Genomic DNA, 19,500 nt, shown 5'->3' on the forward strand with positions numbered 1-19,500 from the left:
GACAGTAGTAAAGCAGGGCTGACCCGAGATCTCAATTAAACTGGTCTCTTTCAAGGCTCTCTTTTGTGGTTTTATTAATATTGTTACTACTTAAGAAAATGTGATTTTTTTTCAAAATTAAAACGAATTCATATCTCATCACTACAAGTTGTTACATAATAAGGCCTAGTCTTATAGCTCCCACTGATGTGAATACTTCTGACCCATCCAAGTGGACACATTGAAATTACAAGTCTACTTACTTGAGTTAGGACTAGTCATGTGAGTAAAGGCATATTTCTGAATAGTTAGATTATAATATTTTAAAGTCTTTCTCCTCATATCTACAAAACACTATGAGGCCAGATCTCTGCTAGTGTGTCAAATGGTGTAGTCCCATTGACTTCAATGGAGCCATTCCATTTTACAGCAGCAATCTGGCCATGGTCTTTGTTTGGCAGCATTGCTGTAGTACAAAAGACTAAATTAGCAAAACAGTGTCCATGTGGCCCTAGAAGTATTTGTGCATAAAATGAGGGAAGAAGTTTGGATTCCCCATAAAAAGAAAGAAGAGAAAAATACAGCAGATGTTCTTTTCAGATGAAAACATGTTTCAGACATAACTGCTGAACAACTTGTTTTTTTGCCAAATTAATTCATCAAATGCTAGAAATATTATAGTTATCTCTCTCTGTTTTTCTACTCCACTCATATATATTATGAACACTTATATACATTCCATCCCCCATACTGGTTGTATGGAAATCGACCAGCTTCCACAGCTGCTGGTTAACCTGACTAATTCAAATCACTATTGTTCATCATTAGAAAACTCTCCATTAAAGTTGGTCAATCATATTTCATTTCCTGCCTGATGGAACAGATGCGAGAGGCTAGCTGGAGCATTCAGATTGCCTATTTTTTATTGCCCCTTTATTGGAACTCATTTGAGAATAAAATTTAGGGTCTGATTCTGCCACCTTAATGATGGCATATGATGGTATACATAACTCCCTACGCAGCTGTGCTGATGAAAATGGGACTAGAGGAAAATATGCTACTCAGGGTCAGTGTAGATGTGGACATGAATGATTATACATTTATCAATAAGGGCCAGATTGCAGAACCCTTGCACTGATGAACATGTATCCACGTGAGTAGTCTCACTGAAGTTAATGGAACTACTCACATAAGTGAGAGTTCACCAATCTGAGTAAAGATTCCACAATCTGGCCATAAGGAGATCTTTTCAGTCCCCTCCTAAAAAACTCCTGAAGACCAGATTCTGCCACCATTATTCATGATGAGTAGTAAGGTACCATGAGTACCATACTTGGGATCAATGGGAATCATTGCAGACCACAATACGGTAAGAGTGTCAGAATCAGGACCTATTAATGTTAATTTAGGACTCAGTTACACAACCTTCACTCAGGTCAGTGACCATTTAATCTTGCAAGTAATCCCACTGATTTCAGTGGAACTACTCACATGAGGAAGTGCTCACCAATGAATGAGATGCACAATGGAGCATGTACATTCAAAGCTCATTTTCATTTCTATATACTGTATATAGTTAAGGATAAGAATAAACAAATATAATGGTTTAAAGGGAACCTTTTCCGATATGTGGGTTTTTTTTGTCCTTGTTTTTAACTGAGGCCCCTAACAAAAATCTCTCCCCTTTCATGGCTTTAATGATACAATATTAAAAAAAAGATGACTGAAAATTGTACATTAGCTGCAATTTTATGCAAGCGTTCTTTCAGCACTTCCATTTAATCAGATAATAGTAGATGGGTGACAAGTGCTTTTGTAGGTGGTTTTCCTCCCTCTTCATAATTTCTCTCAGAGAGGGAAACTGACATACAGATAGATGTTCTGAGCTATTCATTATCTTTGCTCGTATTCCAATGTATGTATGATACATGTTGTTAAACAAACTCATCCCTATTTCAGCTTGACAGTGTCGTGGTTTGAACTTTTAGATTTGAATGCAAATCTGGTTTAAAAAGGAAACACGATTTCAAGCAATTTCATTTGAAAGTTGTTCATATATTAATTCTCCTGGCCCCAACCCTATCTTTATGCAGGATTCAGCAGCAATTCAGATGCATCTAACCCTTTCAAAACATCTAATTTTCAAAGTGAAAATCAAGGTGCTTGGAATGCAGAAAGTATCCTGACCTATCTAGAAAATACTGTCTGAGTAAACAGTAAAATTTGTTAGTCTCTAAGGTGCCACAAGTACTCCTGTTCTTCTTTTTGCAGTAAACAGGGACTATCTTATCTTATAAACCCCTCAGAGAAGGAGGGCTCGATTCCATCCTGAAAACCTGTGCTATCAACTATAGTGCTAATTACTGTGCGTTGTCCCACTGACTGTAAATGTGTATGTTATATTTCATCTGTCATGGGATTATTCACAGCAGTAGTAATTATTCTCGGAAGAAAAGCATTAGGGCTCTAATGTAAACACCATTGGAAATTACAAGTAGTCATTGAAATCAATGGGGCTGTTTGGTATTTTTAGTATTACTCCTGGCCATAAGGGTTTGCAGGGTAGGACCCTAATACTGTACCCCATTGGAAACACAAATTATAAGTGGTCTAATGCTTCACCTGGAACACACATAATTATTACAGGTGAATCATTGATAGAAACATTAGTCATACTTAGAAGGATGACTTAAAATATTTGACAAAAATATTTATGGCAGTATTGATTTTTTTATTTTTTATCTTCTTCTTATTTTGTAATGGGAATAAGTAAATTCCACTGGATGATCATAGAGGAAAAAAATAGAGTGAGAGAATAACAAATAGATGGCTTCTCCTCTCTTCCCCTTTTCACCACAGTGAAATCATATTCTAGAATGAGTGATGACAGTAAGTTTCATCACCTGGAGTTGAAACAATGAAAGTATGAAGAAATATTTAATTTAGCAAAACTTCCTAATGCTAGTCATACATGTCATATTCATTTAGAATGTGCTCTTTTGAATCTCTTGTTGTCAGACAATGTTATACCCCGTCAAGACACAGGTGTCTCCAAGTGACAAAGTCTGTCTTACATCCAACGGGAGTACTTATGAGAAGACTGAACTCTTCAGAAATAATGTTACCATAAAGCTTGAGTTATGCTTGAACAAATGACTTGCCAGAGAGCAAGAGACTTAGGCAATAATTCCATTAAAGTATTTTGAACCGAATGTCCTGTATACATTTCAGTGGAATGGGGTAAAAATAGCCAATGAAACCTGCCAAGAGACACATACTTAAAAATAATCAGCTCTTGAAAGGTTATCCGCTACTCAAATGAAAGATAAAGCCTTGGTAATTATTTTAAGAAGTAATAGACATGACCTGGAACTATTATGAAATCTTTTTGAAAAAGTGATTGACCAATGGCTTAGATCCTGATCCCACAGTCCTAATGTATTGAAATGGGGCAAAGACGTTAAAAATGAAATATAATACACATTGTTGTAGATCACTGAATTCAATTATTCATGAACACATAAATATGCTTAATCTACAACTAAAGCTCTTAGAATAGGGGAAAACATTGTCAGATCACTGTCACAACAGCACCCGGGACACAGTGAGCACTCTGGATTAATTTGGAGAGCATTATTTTAGTCCATTATAGTTGAAATTTCTATCAGTAAAATTCCTGAGATCAAAAGTTGGACTAGGAAGAACATATATGGTACTGTTTTCCAGCACACCATCAAAAATGTACACATCTCCATTTTAGTGGGCTTATGCCAAGCCTTTTAATCTATGACAGAATTATAGAGGCCAGGATGAGAAAAAAATCTTAGATATCCAGTCACAACCTATGTAACGAGCAGCAGTTTTTCTCTGCATCAATCCCACTCAGACTTTATATAACATATTTCTGGAGTCCTCTAATGATCGTGCCTCAACTATCTTGCTAAGCAGTTTTGGTTATTACCTAATTCTCACTGTATTTTTTGCTTATATCTAATCTGATTATTTCCACTTTTAGTCTTGAACCATAATTCATTCTTTTCACACTGTCCAATAAAGAAAACATTCCTTAACCTTCCTTCCTATTAGCACCTCTGAAATATCACAGTATTAATATGCATAAGTTAATCAATCACTTTTCGTATCCTTAACCAGCAACATTAAAATCAATTGGTAAAAAATAAGAAATCCTGAAGTGTCACACATCCCTTGAAGCAAACATGAACCTCTTCTTAGGTGCAACCTCCCTCTGGGATGCCATGCAGTTAGTCTGAATGTTCAATAGCTCCTATATCCCCACTGCTTGACTGACACCTTTTACCATCCTTTCTTGCTCTTTGGAAGTCCTTTCAAGTTTATATTTAGCATCCACCACTCCTCAGGCCTTTCTCCTGGACTCCCTTGCTAATTATTATATATCCTCTTTTCCTACGGTTGAAAACTTTTCCATCTTTCTCTATCTCTGTACTTTCATTCCTTTAAGATCCCCAACTTTATTTCCTCTTGCAGCACTCTCTCCAAGTTTAAGTCAAGTGTTCTGCTAACACTATTTCTCCCTTCTTACCTTCTTCCCCAAGGCAAATTTCCTGCTCCATTTCATCACCTGCATCTTCACCTGCTCAACCACCTTCTGCTAACTTCCTGAGTAACAAAGCTACTGCCACAGCCTCTATTCTTATTTGTAGTCTCAACCACACTGATCAACTCAATTAAATGCAATCCAAGATGCAAAAAGGTCTCTCTCCAAAGTTTTTCATGGACCTTCCTCATTCCCTCAGTTGGTTTCTAGACTAGAGCTCTCTCTCTCTCTGTTCCTCCAGCTGCTGTCTAACCAAAGTCACAAACATACCTTACAGATAGCAGGGGTTTTAAACAGGGCTGGCTCCAGGCACCAGCTTAACAAGCAGGTGCTTGGGGCGGCCAAGGGAGAGGGGCAGCACCTGCGGCAATTCGGGGGCGGCAAGTCCCTCACTCCCTCTAGGAGCGAAGGACATGCCGCTGAACTGCCGCCGCCAATTGCAGCTTTTTTTTTTTCCCAATTGCCGCCGCCGATCGCGGCTTTTTTTTTTTTTTTTTTTTGCTTGGGGCAGCAGAAATGCTGGAGCCGGCCCTGGTTTTAAATAACAAAGGGCAAACGAAGTATAATTTCAAGTACTTTTTGTAACACTTAATATGTACTAAGTATGGTGCTTTCACATACAGCAGGCTTTGACACTTAAGAATTAATACTGCTGTGTAGTGTATAAGCTTATGCAACAGCTCTACATGTCTTGTCTTGTGCCGAGTTATTGGAACTGTTGTTATTAGAAATGGCTTGAAAAAATACAATTTTCATTCCAAATAGCATGCTTTATGAAACTTCAGAGTAAAGAAAAAGATGTTTAAAATTAGGAACTTACTCATAAACTGTTGTCCATCCATTCTCATTACTTTTGGTTGCTAGAAGTCCTGTGTTGCCAGGATAGGTCATCAGGGCTAAGCTGTAGCTTTGAGCATATACCTTTTTCAGAACACCATTGCTGCTTATTGTTAGCCAATACACCTGGCCTCCAGGCACCACTAGCCACAGAGGCAACCCACTAGCATCTCTGCGAATATGAACTGAATTCCCATTGCTGTTAGTGATTGTGGCAATGTCTCCTTCTCCATTGTATGTGAAATTGTAAATATAGTCCCTCGTTATCAGATTAAGTGTGTGAAGATGGGTCCCATTGGTGGTAAACTGATACAATTCCTGGTCTGCTGGGGATGCAATCTCATAAATATTCATGTCACTGAGATGAGCCTTGTTTCGACTGACTGCACGGATGCGAATATTGCCAAGATCTGCTATGTACAGTGTGTCATCAGGAGAGACTGCTAGAGAAGAAGGTGCTTTCAGCTTTGCATCTTTGGCATATCCACCATCACCTGGAAAAGAAATATAATCCATAATCTCTGTGTTTACCTTTTCACAGTGTGAGACATCACACTCTGCCTCCAGAATCTTTGATAAGAGTAAGTGAACCAATTTTTTTTCAATGAATTTAAAATCCATTATCTAAAATGGTGTAATTCTGAATCAGCATCACTGAAGATTAACAATAAGATACAATTATCTCAGTTACACCAATTTTGCTAAATCCAAAAGCCTGCTGCTGGGAAAACTATTACATTGTAAGATGCGAAAGCATAAAATAATGACAACTGAAGATTCTCTCCTCACTTCTTTCCCACTGTCATATAGTCAAAGTACAATAATTCCATAAATAAAATATCCACTCATAAAAGAAATAGCAGTAATTTGGATACAATTACAAGTGCAGATTATTTTATATTAAAAAAACCCAACAACAACAAAAAAACCCAACCCAACAACCAGCGTGTAATAAACTGTAGTACAGAATGAATGAGAAATATCAACCATGCCCCCTTCCCAGCCAGCACTGGCTACTATCAGGACTGGACTGCACTGCATCTCTCTTCCTCCAGACTTTTCAGCCAAGTCACTGCAGCCTAAGGAGTGCTGGCAGAATCTCCATTGTTGTCCTTTATTAGTTGAATATGGTCAAACGGAGTGGAGACTTTGGAGGTCAATCTCCCCTATATTTGAACCTGATGTCACTTAGAGGTGTACTTGGTGCTTTCATTACTACTGCAGTGTGACGTATCAGTGAACCAAACCTGTGGCCCACAGGTGTTTGATTTTTCTCTCTTCATATCACAGATGCAAACAACGCTTTTTGGTCATTAACGAACCTCTGGCACCAAGGAGGGGTGTTAATTCCAGTGTCCTGGCCGAATTCCAATCTGTGTAATTATAGCCAGCCTATCGACAATTCCCCCCTGTAGTATTATAATTAGATACAGTAACTCTGCTTTCTTATCTAAAATGTTGTGCTGAGTTGCTCTGCACTGTTAAACTGCTACCATGTTTCCTGCCAGAGGTGACTGCATTGGAGTGGTAGATGAAGCCTGAAATAAATGAGTGCATTCTCCTCTCCCAGAGCATTTATGAAGGAGGTAGTCATAATTTGGCTCCCAGTATTCCGGTGTGTGAAGGAGGGAGCAGCTTGCGTTGCCAGAAGTGTTGACTGGCACACACAGTGTGTGTTGTGCCAGAGGCGTGCTGGCTACACCACTTAAAATTTGCAGCAAGAGGCAACTTTTTAACATCCTCTGTGGTTCAGGTTTAGAGGAGGCATAAAATAGGGTTTTACATTCTGTGTGAAGCACTTTGGGACACTTGATGAAAAGGGCTATGTGGACTCCAAGTAATTAGCACTGAAAGTAAATCCCAAGCTCTGATGGAGGATGATGATATCTGCAAATGGATAGACAAAACTGACATATAAGGTAGGCTCAGAGTGAATTTAGATTTGTGCGTAACGATCTGCTTCAAAACAGGGTAGATAAAGCCCACCCGGAGGCTCCTTCATTGCCTATGGTGGAAAGATACACATTTATTTTCTGCTTAATTAAATGAATTCAAAAAGATTTGCCAAATTGTTACAGAATTTTTTAGCTTCTCAAGGAAAAAGAACCACTAAACAGTTTTTGTTCTTGCAGATACTGTAACCCAAACCAAGACTACGGGCTCTCAACAAAATTGGGAAGGGAAATGATTAGCTTCTGCTCACCTGAGAAACAGTCACAATTTGGGTCAATCTTGCAGTCACAATCTGTTGGGGCTCCAGCAATTATGGAGATCTCACCATTGGTTGTAACTTGCTGTATGCGGTTTATCTTTCTTTCATCTGTCTCAGCAATGTACAGTGTCCCGCTGTGAGATACACTGATTGCTCTAGCTGATTCCAGGGTTGAATGGATTGCAACCTTGCTGACCAAGAAATGATCCATGCCTGGTACCTGGCAGTGAATAGGGCGACCCGCAATAATTCGCACACGCTTAGTTTCAGAAATCTGCAGCACAATGTTATTGTCCAGTACATACAATGAGTTGTCTATAGGGTTGACGGCGAGGTCTGTTGGCCACTCTAACCGCACCTGCAAAAAGAAGACTAGATTTGATTAAGTGGCTTTTTTCTCCCTCAATACCACTTTCCATAAAAGTCTTCTGATGGATGCAAAAAAAGAAAAAAAGAAAGAAAGAAAATGAATTGGCAATGTTTTCTGCAATACGATGAGTGGTTGATCTTTATCCATTTTTATTATAACATTCATTGTGATTAACTCATGTGGTAGTTAACACCCACAAAACGTGTAATTACTGCTTTTTAAAAAGAGAAGCAAGTGACGGGTACAACCCTCAAAATAGTATTAGGGAATATACTCCATTTAAATAACTATAGGGGACCCATTTATACACATGCTTTTAAACTGTGCTCATCACCATGGTATCTGGGCACCCGGTGGTCTTTGGATGTCATTGGTGTTCCATTATATTACAACTTCAAGCTTGTTTGTCTGGCTCTTGAAAAAATTTCAGCAAAGCATTTTCAAATGGTTGGATCATTTCTAGCATTAATGTGGAAGAAATGCTTATTTCTATTATAACTTAGCATCATCTGAAGTTTAAATGTACTACTTGCACAAGTCCATTTAGGTGGGAACATCATAATACCATATGCATTCATGCAAATAAAAACACACACAATTCATGTCATGCAACATCAGCCAGAAAATTTTCCAAGTTTGAATGTTATTGTTTCAAGGTTGCACGGAGCTTTGGCAGAGTGAAAAACTAGCAAGGGACTGTCAGTGTTATAACACTAACTGATTGCTAGTCCAAGAGGAAAACCTACAGAGCAGAGGAACAGGATATTTTTTCAATGCTTATTTACTAAGGGTAGGTCTATACTTACCTCCGGGCCCGGTGGTAAGCAATCAATCTTCTGGGATCGATTTATCGCGTCTTGTCTAGACATGATAAATCAATCCCGGATCGATCCCAGAAGTGCTCGCCGTCGACGCCGGTACTCCTGCTCGGCGAGAGAAGTACGCGGCATCAACGGGGGAGCCTGCCTGCCGCGTCTGGACCCACGGTAAGTTTGAACTAAGGTACTTCGACTTCAGCTACGTTATTCATGTAGCTGAAGTTGCATATCTTAGTTCGAAGTGGGGGGTTAGTGTGGACCAGGCCGAGGAATGTTAATAAGCCTTATCTACCATCCCAACAATTAGCTAGTTAATTCTTCATAACCCAATACAGTATCTAATTAATCATAAGTACTTGTAATGATTGTATTTGTTTTATGAATACCATATTTCAGTGGTGGATTAAGTAATATCTATATGCTTATGGTTAGATTTTGCCCTGTACTATGTGGGCGGGAGTGGTAAGGATCAGTGGGAACCTCTTCCTTCAGTGCAGCAGCAAAAGCAAGATTTCCAAAATAGTGCTCAAAATAGTGTTAGAGGCATGACCCCAGTGCCATTGTTTCTGGTGCATCATGACCCTTGGGAATATGGCCTGCCAGCTAGGGGGTATGGCCAGTACCTTTCCCATTCATCTAGCTCACATGCTGCTGTCTGCCACATGTTAGCTGGGGCTGCATTCTGCTATGTTTCAAAAGAACACAGCGACATGTCCCCTACTGTGGTTTTTCCTGGGAATCTTGGCCTGGTCATCAGGCTTTTAGAAGACCCGCTCCTCCTCCCAGCGCTGGCCAGGGGAGGAGTTGAACTATAGTTTCACTACTGAAGGCTCAAATAACAATAAAGCCATGAAGGTTACATTATAGCCTGTTTTTGACTGGTGGTGTTTCTGAGAAAAGAAATGATTTCATCTGAACGGGACTTTCCAGGTTAAATATTTAAAACATAGTAAGTAAATAAATCAATAAAATGTAACATATTCCATGCAGAAGGTTTTGTGGCAACTATTACTTTGTTCTTGTTGCTGCTGCTGTTGTGCTTCATTTTTTCACGGTGCTAATTAAAACCTCTACGAATTCAGAGACTGCAGATGCTAACGTAAGACTCAGCATTAAGGAATGACATATGGTGAAGAGTATGGGTATCCCAGGATACCTGCCTGTCTGAGATCTGCTGAGGCACCAGGCTGAAGGAAAAGTCTGTTCAGTTACTCAAGATTCAATATTTCCTGAATAAGCTCATTCCAAGAAGTATGTTGCTAGTTTGATAATTGATGTTTTTATAAAGTGAGGGCAATGTGACTAATATGTGTCGCCCTGGGTGGTTATACTGGCTACACCGCAGAATTAGGGAAGCTCACTGGATGATCAGATTCCTTCTTTTACTCCATTTTGCTAGATAGCATAGTAACTGGCATTAAGACTGATGTTGCTGGTTCAAGATTTCTACTGCAGCAGGTGGCTGAGTCATTCCAAATGACGATAGATGGGGTGAAACAGTTGGAAACAGAGTTCAGTTGTAGAGGTGCTCATTTCATTTTCTTGGTGACTTTCTGTTCTCTACAGCAGGAGTTAGGGCTGGATTTATATATGGCTTCAGCCTTCATTCTGGTTTCCTCTTTTCAAGTGAGGGATCATTGTGAAGTTGAACAAAACTATGTAGGAACAGAAAATAATGCCTAAAAATAGACTTAGAGGGCCTGATAAAATGTGCCTTCAGTGTACTCATATTGCAGAGATGTTGTACAATTATAAAAAACAAAGAACACATTAAAGGTAGCAGGAAAGAAACACCTACTTCCCTGCTTCTTCCTCATAGGTCGCTTTGGTGTAGAGATGATCTGTGATAAACCACGGCCGTGGCTAGATCATGTGCTGGTTGTGGAAATCTCAGGCTGAAACAACTATTTCCACCATAATTATATTTGTTCGTGTGAGACAAAGGAGATGCTCCACCATACCATCTGCGAAGTCTTGAAGCTGGTTTTATTTTGCGAGCAGACACCTTGGGTGAATCACGCTGCCTTTGCTCAGTGGCTAATCTGCGGTCCTCCCACTGTGAGAAACTATCTGTGACTTTGCAGATTTTAGTAATTTAGTAAATTCAAGCCAAGCTATCAGCTTCTCTGATTTTAGGCTAATAATAGGTTTTTATGTGACTGTATTTTTAATTTAAGTCAAAGGCATTTAAAATCTAGGGGGCCAGATCTCCAATTGAAGTAAATCAGTATAGCTGCATTGACTTCAACAGAGGTTTGTTGATTTAGATCAGCTGAGGATTTGGCATATGTTGATGGATGCTTTTTTCTGTCTATCAAAATAAACGGATGAAATATTAGTTGGGGAGACCTGTACAGTTTTTGTTACCAAGGGTCAATGTCTGTTCTCTGTTACCTTCGTGTAAATCTGAAATATCTGCTGAAGCTAATGGAGTTACTGTGGAATCACACTGGTGTATCACAGCAGAATTTGGCCAAATAAGCTAATAAGATCTTCATTTTTCCTAACATGATCAGGGGAATTCAGATATGTCTGAGCAAATACTGCACCATGTTTGTTAGATTCAATGATACCTTGAAAATGCACTGGTTATTCTACCTCTTTGTATTCTTTTCCATCAATCAAATTACCCTCTGGCAGTTCTCTGTGACCAAACAGTCAGTTGGTGCTTCATCCAAGTCTAATACACAAATTACAGAGGACCACTCCAATTCCCATTTGATTTGACTGTGCCTCGTGGCTATTAAAAACCTGTTCATATAAAAGCCCTTCAGTTAGAGTTAGAGGTTTAGGCATGATATTATGCTCTTTAATCGGAAGCGGTACTTCAAAACCCTTATAAACTATCTTTCCTGCTTTTATATTTATTTTTCTTACCCCTTAAAAGTAAGACAACTGTAAATGGTATTTTTATTATTCGAAGGGCTGTTGCCTTTCAAACAATGTAACTGAATGAATGTGGCACTGCGGATTATCCTGAAGTAAATGTAGGCTGGTGAGGTTCCAGTTAAGGTCCAATCCTGTATTTCTCACATACCCAAATCGTTGGGCGACAGTCCAGTTTTAGTTCATTGCGGACTAACAACCTTGTGCAATGGAAATGGATGCAAGGTGAAATGATAGCTCCAAGAGTCATCATTTTTGCATATTTATTTTAACATGCAGTTTTCGTGGGACTCTGCATTTAGATGGCAACTTCTTGTGTTGCCCCTACTGCTGCGGAGAGTTAGAGTCAATGCCTTGTTGGTGAAGGTCAACATTAACTCCTACTTGCCTGGCTTTCTAAATATTTTTAACGCAAATATTTTAGAAAGGTGATATGCACTTAAATCACAGATATGTACCTAAAACCTTAATTTTGGCTTTACCAGATTTTTTTGTCTGGCATAGCTATATTAGATAGGATAGAGAACTCCCACTGAATTCAATGGTAATTTTGTGTGTATAAGAGACCTCTTTCATGCTAACTTGAGGGTGTTCTTTGATTTTGAACCCTTCACTGTGCTTTTTTTCTTCAAATAAGTTGGCTACTTCAAAAAGACAAGTATTACAACTAAATAAAGAGTTCGAGTGGCTTGCTAAACACGTACAAAATAATGTCAATATTTTGTATGTGTTTAGCAAGCCACTTGTACTCTTTATTTAGCTTTATTAGAAGAAAAAAATCAACCCATTGAACCTAATGGCCGTTATCAGAGGGCACCAAAGGTTTAAGTGTTGGGGCACAGGATTTCTTAGCACTTGGATACATTTCATTCATCAGGCAGGCCACATCAAATTCAGAGCATAGGATGCATTATTTCTTTGTTTTCCAGCTATGCCTGGTTGGTATATTTTAAGTCAATTTCATGTAGCAGCATGAAATTCCTGCCAAAAAGATGTTTTTCTCATGGCACAGCATGATGGATTACTTCATATCTATACTGCTCAGCCCTGAGCACTTCCATTTATGCTAAATCAGTTTCTTATTCTATTTTGGATAGGCATCTTCAAACTTGATCCTCCATTTTATTTTTGCCACTAATCTAGTTTTTTATCTCCTCCTATTCAAAGACACCTACAGCTACTGTTTCAACAGAGGCCAAACCATTTTCACTCAACAGACTGTCCTTTTATATAGTCTGCCTTTCTCTTCTTGTGTTCAAAACCTTTGCCCATTAAAACCATTTGGCTGATTTCTTTCATGTAAGATCAGATTTTCATGAAGTCCATTATTGGTCAATTGCTGGAGGCAGGACAGCCCTGCTTTCCTAAACTTTCCGCTGGATGCCTTGCTACATTTCCTCAGAGTTTTCTCAGAGTTGACATCTGCAGATATTTTTCATCATTTTCTGACAGTTGCTCTCTTTTCCAGGACCTTTCCTTTTGTTGACATTGACATTGCCAGTTTCTCTCGGAAGCCTAGATTTTTTAAAAATGATATCTGGAGAGAGAATTTAGCTCACTGCAGTCAGACACTTGGAGGACTCTTCCTTATAGTAAGACTACATCCCTCTACTTGTTTCATAACAAGTCTTTGCTTTTGGTGCTCTCACTATTGCAGGATTATACAACTCAATTACAGCAGTTATTGCATTTAAAACTTATACATTCATCGCTCTCCTGCATAAAGCCCAAGTAAATGGGCTTTGTGTGGGCTACTAGGTGGGGAATGCAGAATGAAATCTACCTTTGTAATTAGGAGAATAGCTTGTCAGCCTCTAGGCAGCTGCTATAACAGTCTCTTAGCTTCACATCCTTTGGTCAGAGGTTTGTGCCCACTAGTTCCATGTAAACATAGATCTAATAGTCTCCTGGCCTGCCCACCCACCTTCCATGCTGACTTATTCAGAGTTGAGATGGAACCCACCACCCTAGCACATAGGGGTGCAAAGGACCTGTGCACAGCCATGCAGCCTACACAACCCCTGCACACAGGTATTATTGGAATTTTAAGGCAGAGGAGGACTTGTGTGTGCCCTCTTCAAGGAAATACATTTCATTATATATGAACTGTCCATCAAGGGAAAAAGAAAAAAAGCCTTTTTCCCCTGTTAGGAAGCAGACCCATAAAACATTCTTTGCTATTGGATGAATTTAGTTCCCTAAATTCCAAACTGATATATGAGGCAATTAGAGAGAAGAGATAACACAAATCAATTGCAGTTTTTATGTTTATTGCAAAGCAATCACCATTTTTATATTTATATTCATGGAACAAAGGCCTTTTAGAGAGAAGGCCGTTCCCTATGACATCAACTCTAAATGGCTCAGTTAAATGTCTTACCATGCCCCCTTATCTCTAAACTAATTGAACACATTTACAACCTCTGCCTTGAGTTCCTCCTCTTAACTCCATCCTCCAATTTGGTTTCTGCTTCTTTCACTCCATTAAACCGCTCTCACCAACATTTCTAGTGATCCCTTCCTAGGGAAATCTCAGGGCCTATATTCCATCTTCATTTTCCTTCACTCCTCTGCCGCCTTTGACACCGTCAGACATTCTCTCCTTCGCAATATCTTAACCAATACTGTCCTTCCCCCAGTCCTCCTCTTGCTTTGGCAATGCCTATGTCTTGTCTCTCCACTTTCCATGGGCCTCACTGGACTCTGTCTTTGTCCCGCTCCTCATCTTGCCTTACACCCTTTCTTTTGATGATCTCTCCTGCTCACACAGTTTTAAAGTGAAGGTGAAATTCTGGTCCCGTTGAAATCAACAGCAGAACTCCTGTTGCCTTTAGTGGAGCCAGGATTTCACTCTCTCTTTATTTAGTAAGAGAGAGTAAAATTTTCAAAAGCACCCAAGTTTCACTGACTTTAAAAATCAATGGAACTTAGACTCTTAAGTCATGTAGGTGCTTTTACACATTGTACTCATAATTTGTACAGTTTGTGGTAAATAACTATTTCTCAAATAACCATCAGTAACTTACAAGGTCATGCTATCATTATCTAGGGATGTGTGTACTGGTGCTCAAATCTCCTAGAAGGGCCATAGTATCTCCTCTCCGCCCTTTTCATTGTGGGGTGAGGAAAGATGGGGTATGACACAACCCCTTGACTGGCTCCATAATAGCCTTATTGATTGACAGAGCCACCCTGGTGAGTTCTGTTGAAGCCAAAATATTCACCAGGTTGTGGGATTTCTCATGGGCCTCCTGGATATCTAGGACTATGGCTATCCTTTTTAATATACCTTGGTGAGCTCTATAATGATTTGGTGGGAAAGAATTGCTCACTGCCTCTACCACCTCAGCTGGTGATGAGGAAGAAGAAACACACAGATGTTGAAACAGGGTATGCTCTATCTCCTCTGCTGGAGGAACCACTGAGGTGGCTTCCACCGGTTCGGTACCAGTCCTGGTCTTGACAACAGGAAGATGTTGTCTCCAGTGCTGATGCTCTCGACATGTGTCCAAGGAAAGAGAATGAGGTGGATGACCTGGCAGCTGGAACCCAGGGGGACCAGAAAGTTCATTGACATGTTCCTGGGACCCCATCCCTGACCAGGCCATTGCCCCTTGTCTGATGGTCATTGCTGAGGTTGCTGTGGGAACCATGGGACACACGTCTGTGACGGAGGATGCCTCTCCTGTCTAGCTTGGGATTCATAGGACCCAATCTCTGAATCTGAAGAAGACGAAGAATCTGAGTCTTCCAGTAATGGGGGAGCAGAACCTGTCAGTACTGAAGAGAGACAGCCAGAAACCAGGGATGGTGATACCGGAGAAGTCATAGCTGACTTCTCCCTCAATGGTACCATCTTCCGAGGTAAGTAAAGCGTAGGTGGCATTGGCATCACACGCTTCAGAGATGCTGGAGTAGGGTCCTTAGGCATTGGTACTGACTGAAGATCTTCCTGCACCACTGGAGAAACTGGTACCAAAAGATTAAGTAGCTCTTAAGTAGGTATCTAGCAGCTGCATACACCTCTGGTGTCAACAGTACCATTAATGCCTCTTGGCTCAAAGATATCAGGAGGTAGCCTGAAAAAGCTGCACTGGGCACTTCAGGGGGTCAATCTCGACAGACCTGGCACAGGCCCTGGAGCTGACAACCATTTCCTAGTTGAAGAGTGTTTTAAGGAGTGCCTCCTTTCAGCATCTCTTCCAGAACCTTGCTTTTAGAAGGCTTCAGTATAATGGGTCATGTTGAGTGAAGTACTGAGTCCCTGGAGGTCTTGTGCCTCTTACTTGGCACCAGTGACAGTGATCAAGCTCTTGACCCTGGTAAGTCAGGGGGAGCACTCTGGACCGAAGCTGATGTACCCTGTGCCCACTGCGAACTGGACAGCTCAGAGGGGACAGAATGCTGCCTCCATAAGAATATACTTAAGCCTAGCCGCTCTGTCCTTCTTAGAGTGAGGCTTAAACCCTCTACAAATGTGACATCTGTCCCTCACATGGGATTCCTCCAAGTATTTAAGGCAGTTGGATTGTGGGTTGCTCACTGACATTGGTTTCCTGCATGAGCGACATGATTTAAACCCCACAGTTCGAGACATGACTCCAGCTCTGGTACCAAAAACTGAATTGGTCAGCCTACAGGCCTAAAAAACCCTACTTGCCAAAAATGTATGTCTAACTAATCACTACCTTAACTATAGACTATCTAACTCAGGGGTGGGCAAACTATGGCCCATGGGCCGGATCCGGCCCCTCAGGGCTTTGGATCCGGCCCACGGGATTGCCCCCCGTGGTGCTGTGGGCCCCGTGCCGCTCTCAGAAGCGGCCAGCACCACGTCCCTGTGGCCCCTGGGCGGAAGGGTCGGAGGGGGGGCAGAGGGCTCCGTGCATTGCCCTTGCCTCCAGGCACCATCCCCCGCAGCTCCCATTGGCCGGGAATGGGGAACCGCGGCAATGGGAGCTTCGGGGGAGGTACCTAGAGGCATGGCAAGGGCAGCACGCAGAGCCCTCTGTCCCCCCCCCCCCGGAGCCTGCCCTGGCCCCGATGCATGCTGCTGCCACCCCAGAGCCCAAACCCCTCCTGTACCTCGCCTCCCCCACTCCCTGCCCTAAGCCTCCTGCCTGCACCGCGCACCCTTCCTGCACCCCAACTCCCTGCCCTGAGCACCCTCATACACCTCGCACTCTTCCTCTGCCCCAACCCCTTGCCTGAGCCCCTTCCTGCACACCGCAACCCCTCCCACACCCTGCACTCCCTCCCACACCCCTGCCCCGGGGGCTGCATACAATTTCCCCACCCAGATGTGTCCCTCGGCCCAAAAAGTTTGCCCATCCCTGCTCTAACTAAATATACAGCCACTTTATGTAAAAACAGGTATCTGTACAAGGAATGAGGGAAGACCTTGCAGCAGCAAGATTGTAATCACTGCAAAAACCACCATGTGTGGTAAGAAGGAACCGAGAGGGTGGCTTTATACCAGCACGAAGTGGTGTGTGGCAGCTGAGGGTGCTCGACTGCCCAGGTATTTACTGCAGAGGGAAAATTTCTCTGACAACGATATGCTGGGTGCACAATTCCTTACAGCAGAATGAATATGTACAACCACTGGAAGAAGAATAAATGGAAACTTTTGTTTTGCTTTACACTGTCACTCTTGGGCCACATGCTGTGCAGCCAGACAGCACTTCTGGGAGGTGAGAAAGCCATGATTCTAAGAAGGCTGCCTACAAGTTGCTAAGCCTAGTTGTTTGGCTCAAAGTTTCCTTGAAATCAGATGTTTCCATTTGGACCCCAGGAAGTTATGAGTGTGGAGGGCCGGTGTAGTTCCACTACACAAAGTGGTGGAAGCTTTTGGGAAGCAGAACTTAGCATGAGCTTCTTGCATAGCTGAAACAGGACAGGGGTGGACAGAGGGTGAAGTGGAAGGATGTACCACTGTACAGATACTCTGGTGCCTTCTGCTTTAGAGAAGCTCCACTCCTGGAGTGTCTGGGAATCTGGGGGTAGAAGGGGGCGATGGTGGGGGAAGAGAAGATATCTAGGAGTGAAGCCACCAAATCTAAAAAATCCCCCAAAACCTGGTAGAGAAAGCATCGATTTTCCTGCTGAAAAACTCAAGCCATTGTGAGCACATCACTCTAATGCTCTGCTTACAGCAGTCGGTTCCTGCTGAATGCAGAGTCAAACTCAAGGTCTCTGCCTTCACTGTCAAAGCTTCCCATAGGTTTGGTTCAGGCTGCCCAAGAGTTTGCATGTCTCAGAGTAACCACAACCTCTCACAACAGCTACATTCTCCAGTCTGATTCTTCACTGACCCCATCACCGAACAGAGCTTTCAAAGCAAAATCTGGACTGGGTCTGTTGATCATGAGAGCAAGATTTGGGAGTGCCAGAGACAGAATTTTCTCAGCAGCTAGATCAAGGCTGTAGAACTCACCTCCCCACAAGGGACTCGAATGAATAGCAGCACTGCTTTCAAAACAAAAAGCAAGGTTCATTACTCTGACAAGAACTGTATTGTGAAACAAGCAAGCCCAAGCGAACAAAAACTCCACCCATGCAAGGAGAAAGCGAGGAGGAGGAAAGAATTAGGTGTTTTGCATTTCTTGGTTACGGCAGGATGCCCATATGGAAAATTCCTATAGAATTTAATAGGGATGAAGCCAATAGGTTTCTGTAGAAATAGCTCTATAGAAATCATACTATAACCCTGCAAAATTTAATAGCAAATACATTCCTTTTTACATTTTTTTAAAAAAAATCATCCTATAGCATTCTAGAGCAAGGATGGAATCCTCTAATATATGCACAGAATGGTTCAAGAGAATGTATAGAAAAGTCTGCATTTTTCTATTAAATTCTATAGCACTTTTCCAAAAGAGTATAAAAAAGACCAGCTGACACAGGGTGATTCCTAATACTGAACCTCATTACACTTGGGTCAGGTGCTGTGTCCAGAAGATGTGCCCAGATGTAAAAATATGATCATGTAAAATCAAGGAAAACATAGTTCCTACAAGATTATTGCGATTAGATTGACAAGATTCAAACCTCCATAGAAAAAAGCCTCAAGGTTCATTTTATCCACTAAATCTTGTAGATATTCTGGAATCTAATTTTTCATACATATTTACATAATAAATATTTTAACTATACAAAATCAATGTCATTTAAATAGCTGTCATCCAATATTGAAAGCAAACAAGTACTGCTGCTTACTCTCTAAACAATCAATAAATAATAATTAGGCTGGTTGTATTATTCAGCATAAACAAGAGACTGTATTCCGGGTAGAAACACTCAAAGATGATTAATATTCACATTATAAGGGGCTTTTACAGAAACACACTGGAAAATGTTGGAATCACAACCCAGCTATTGAGGAGTCCGCTTGTTTTAAGTTATCAGCCAGAGTGTTTGTTACTGCTGTGGTATATGTTTGGACAGACATTAAAAGGATCAGTTATAAAGGCAAGCCTGGAGCAGATATGGCGCTGCTATGACACGGACCAGTCTATGACAGTCAATTTGCCAATTGTGCCAATATCCAGCCTATAATCAGAAAACACAGGGCTCAAGATAAGATAAAGGGTACGTCTATACTTACCTCCGGGTTCGGCGGTAAGCAATCGATCTTCTGGGATCGATTTATCGCGTCTTGTCTAGACGCGATAAATCGATCCCGGAAGTGCTCGCCGTCGACGCCGGTACTCCTGCTCGGCGAGAGGAGTACGCGGAGTCGACGGGGGAGCCTGCCTGCCGCGTGTGGACCCGCGGTAAGTTCGAACTAAGATAGTTCGACTTCAGCTACGTGAATAACGTA

At 41.4% G+C, this 19,500-nt stretch overlaps 1 protein-coding gene across 1 annotated transcript in view; it reads right to left on the minus strand.

Moving 5' to 3' along the window:
• The window catches only part of TENM1 (teneurin transmembrane protein 1), a 778,425-nt gene that overhangs the window by 34,300 nt on the left and 724,625 nt on the right, over nucleotides 1-19,500 (minus strand). The window contains exons 25-26 of the mRNA XM_034781757.1: nucleotides 7,596-7,962; nucleotides 5,376-5,886 (exon numbers count right to left, since the gene is read on the minus strand). Coding sequence (XP_034637648.1) covers nucleotides 5,376-5,886; nucleotides 7,596-7,962 — 878 coding nt within the window. The remainder of the gene's footprint in view (nucleotides 1-5,375; nucleotides 5,887-7,595; nucleotides 7,963-19,500) is intronic.

The sequence above is a fragment of the Trachemys scripta genome, chromosome 9 (assembly GCF_013100865.1).
Source record: "Trachemys scripta elegans isolate TJP31775 chromosome 9, CAS_Tse_1.0, whole genome shotgun sequence".
Taxonomy (NCBI): Eukaryota; Metazoa; Chordata; order Testudines; family Emydidae; genus Trachemys; species Trachemys scripta.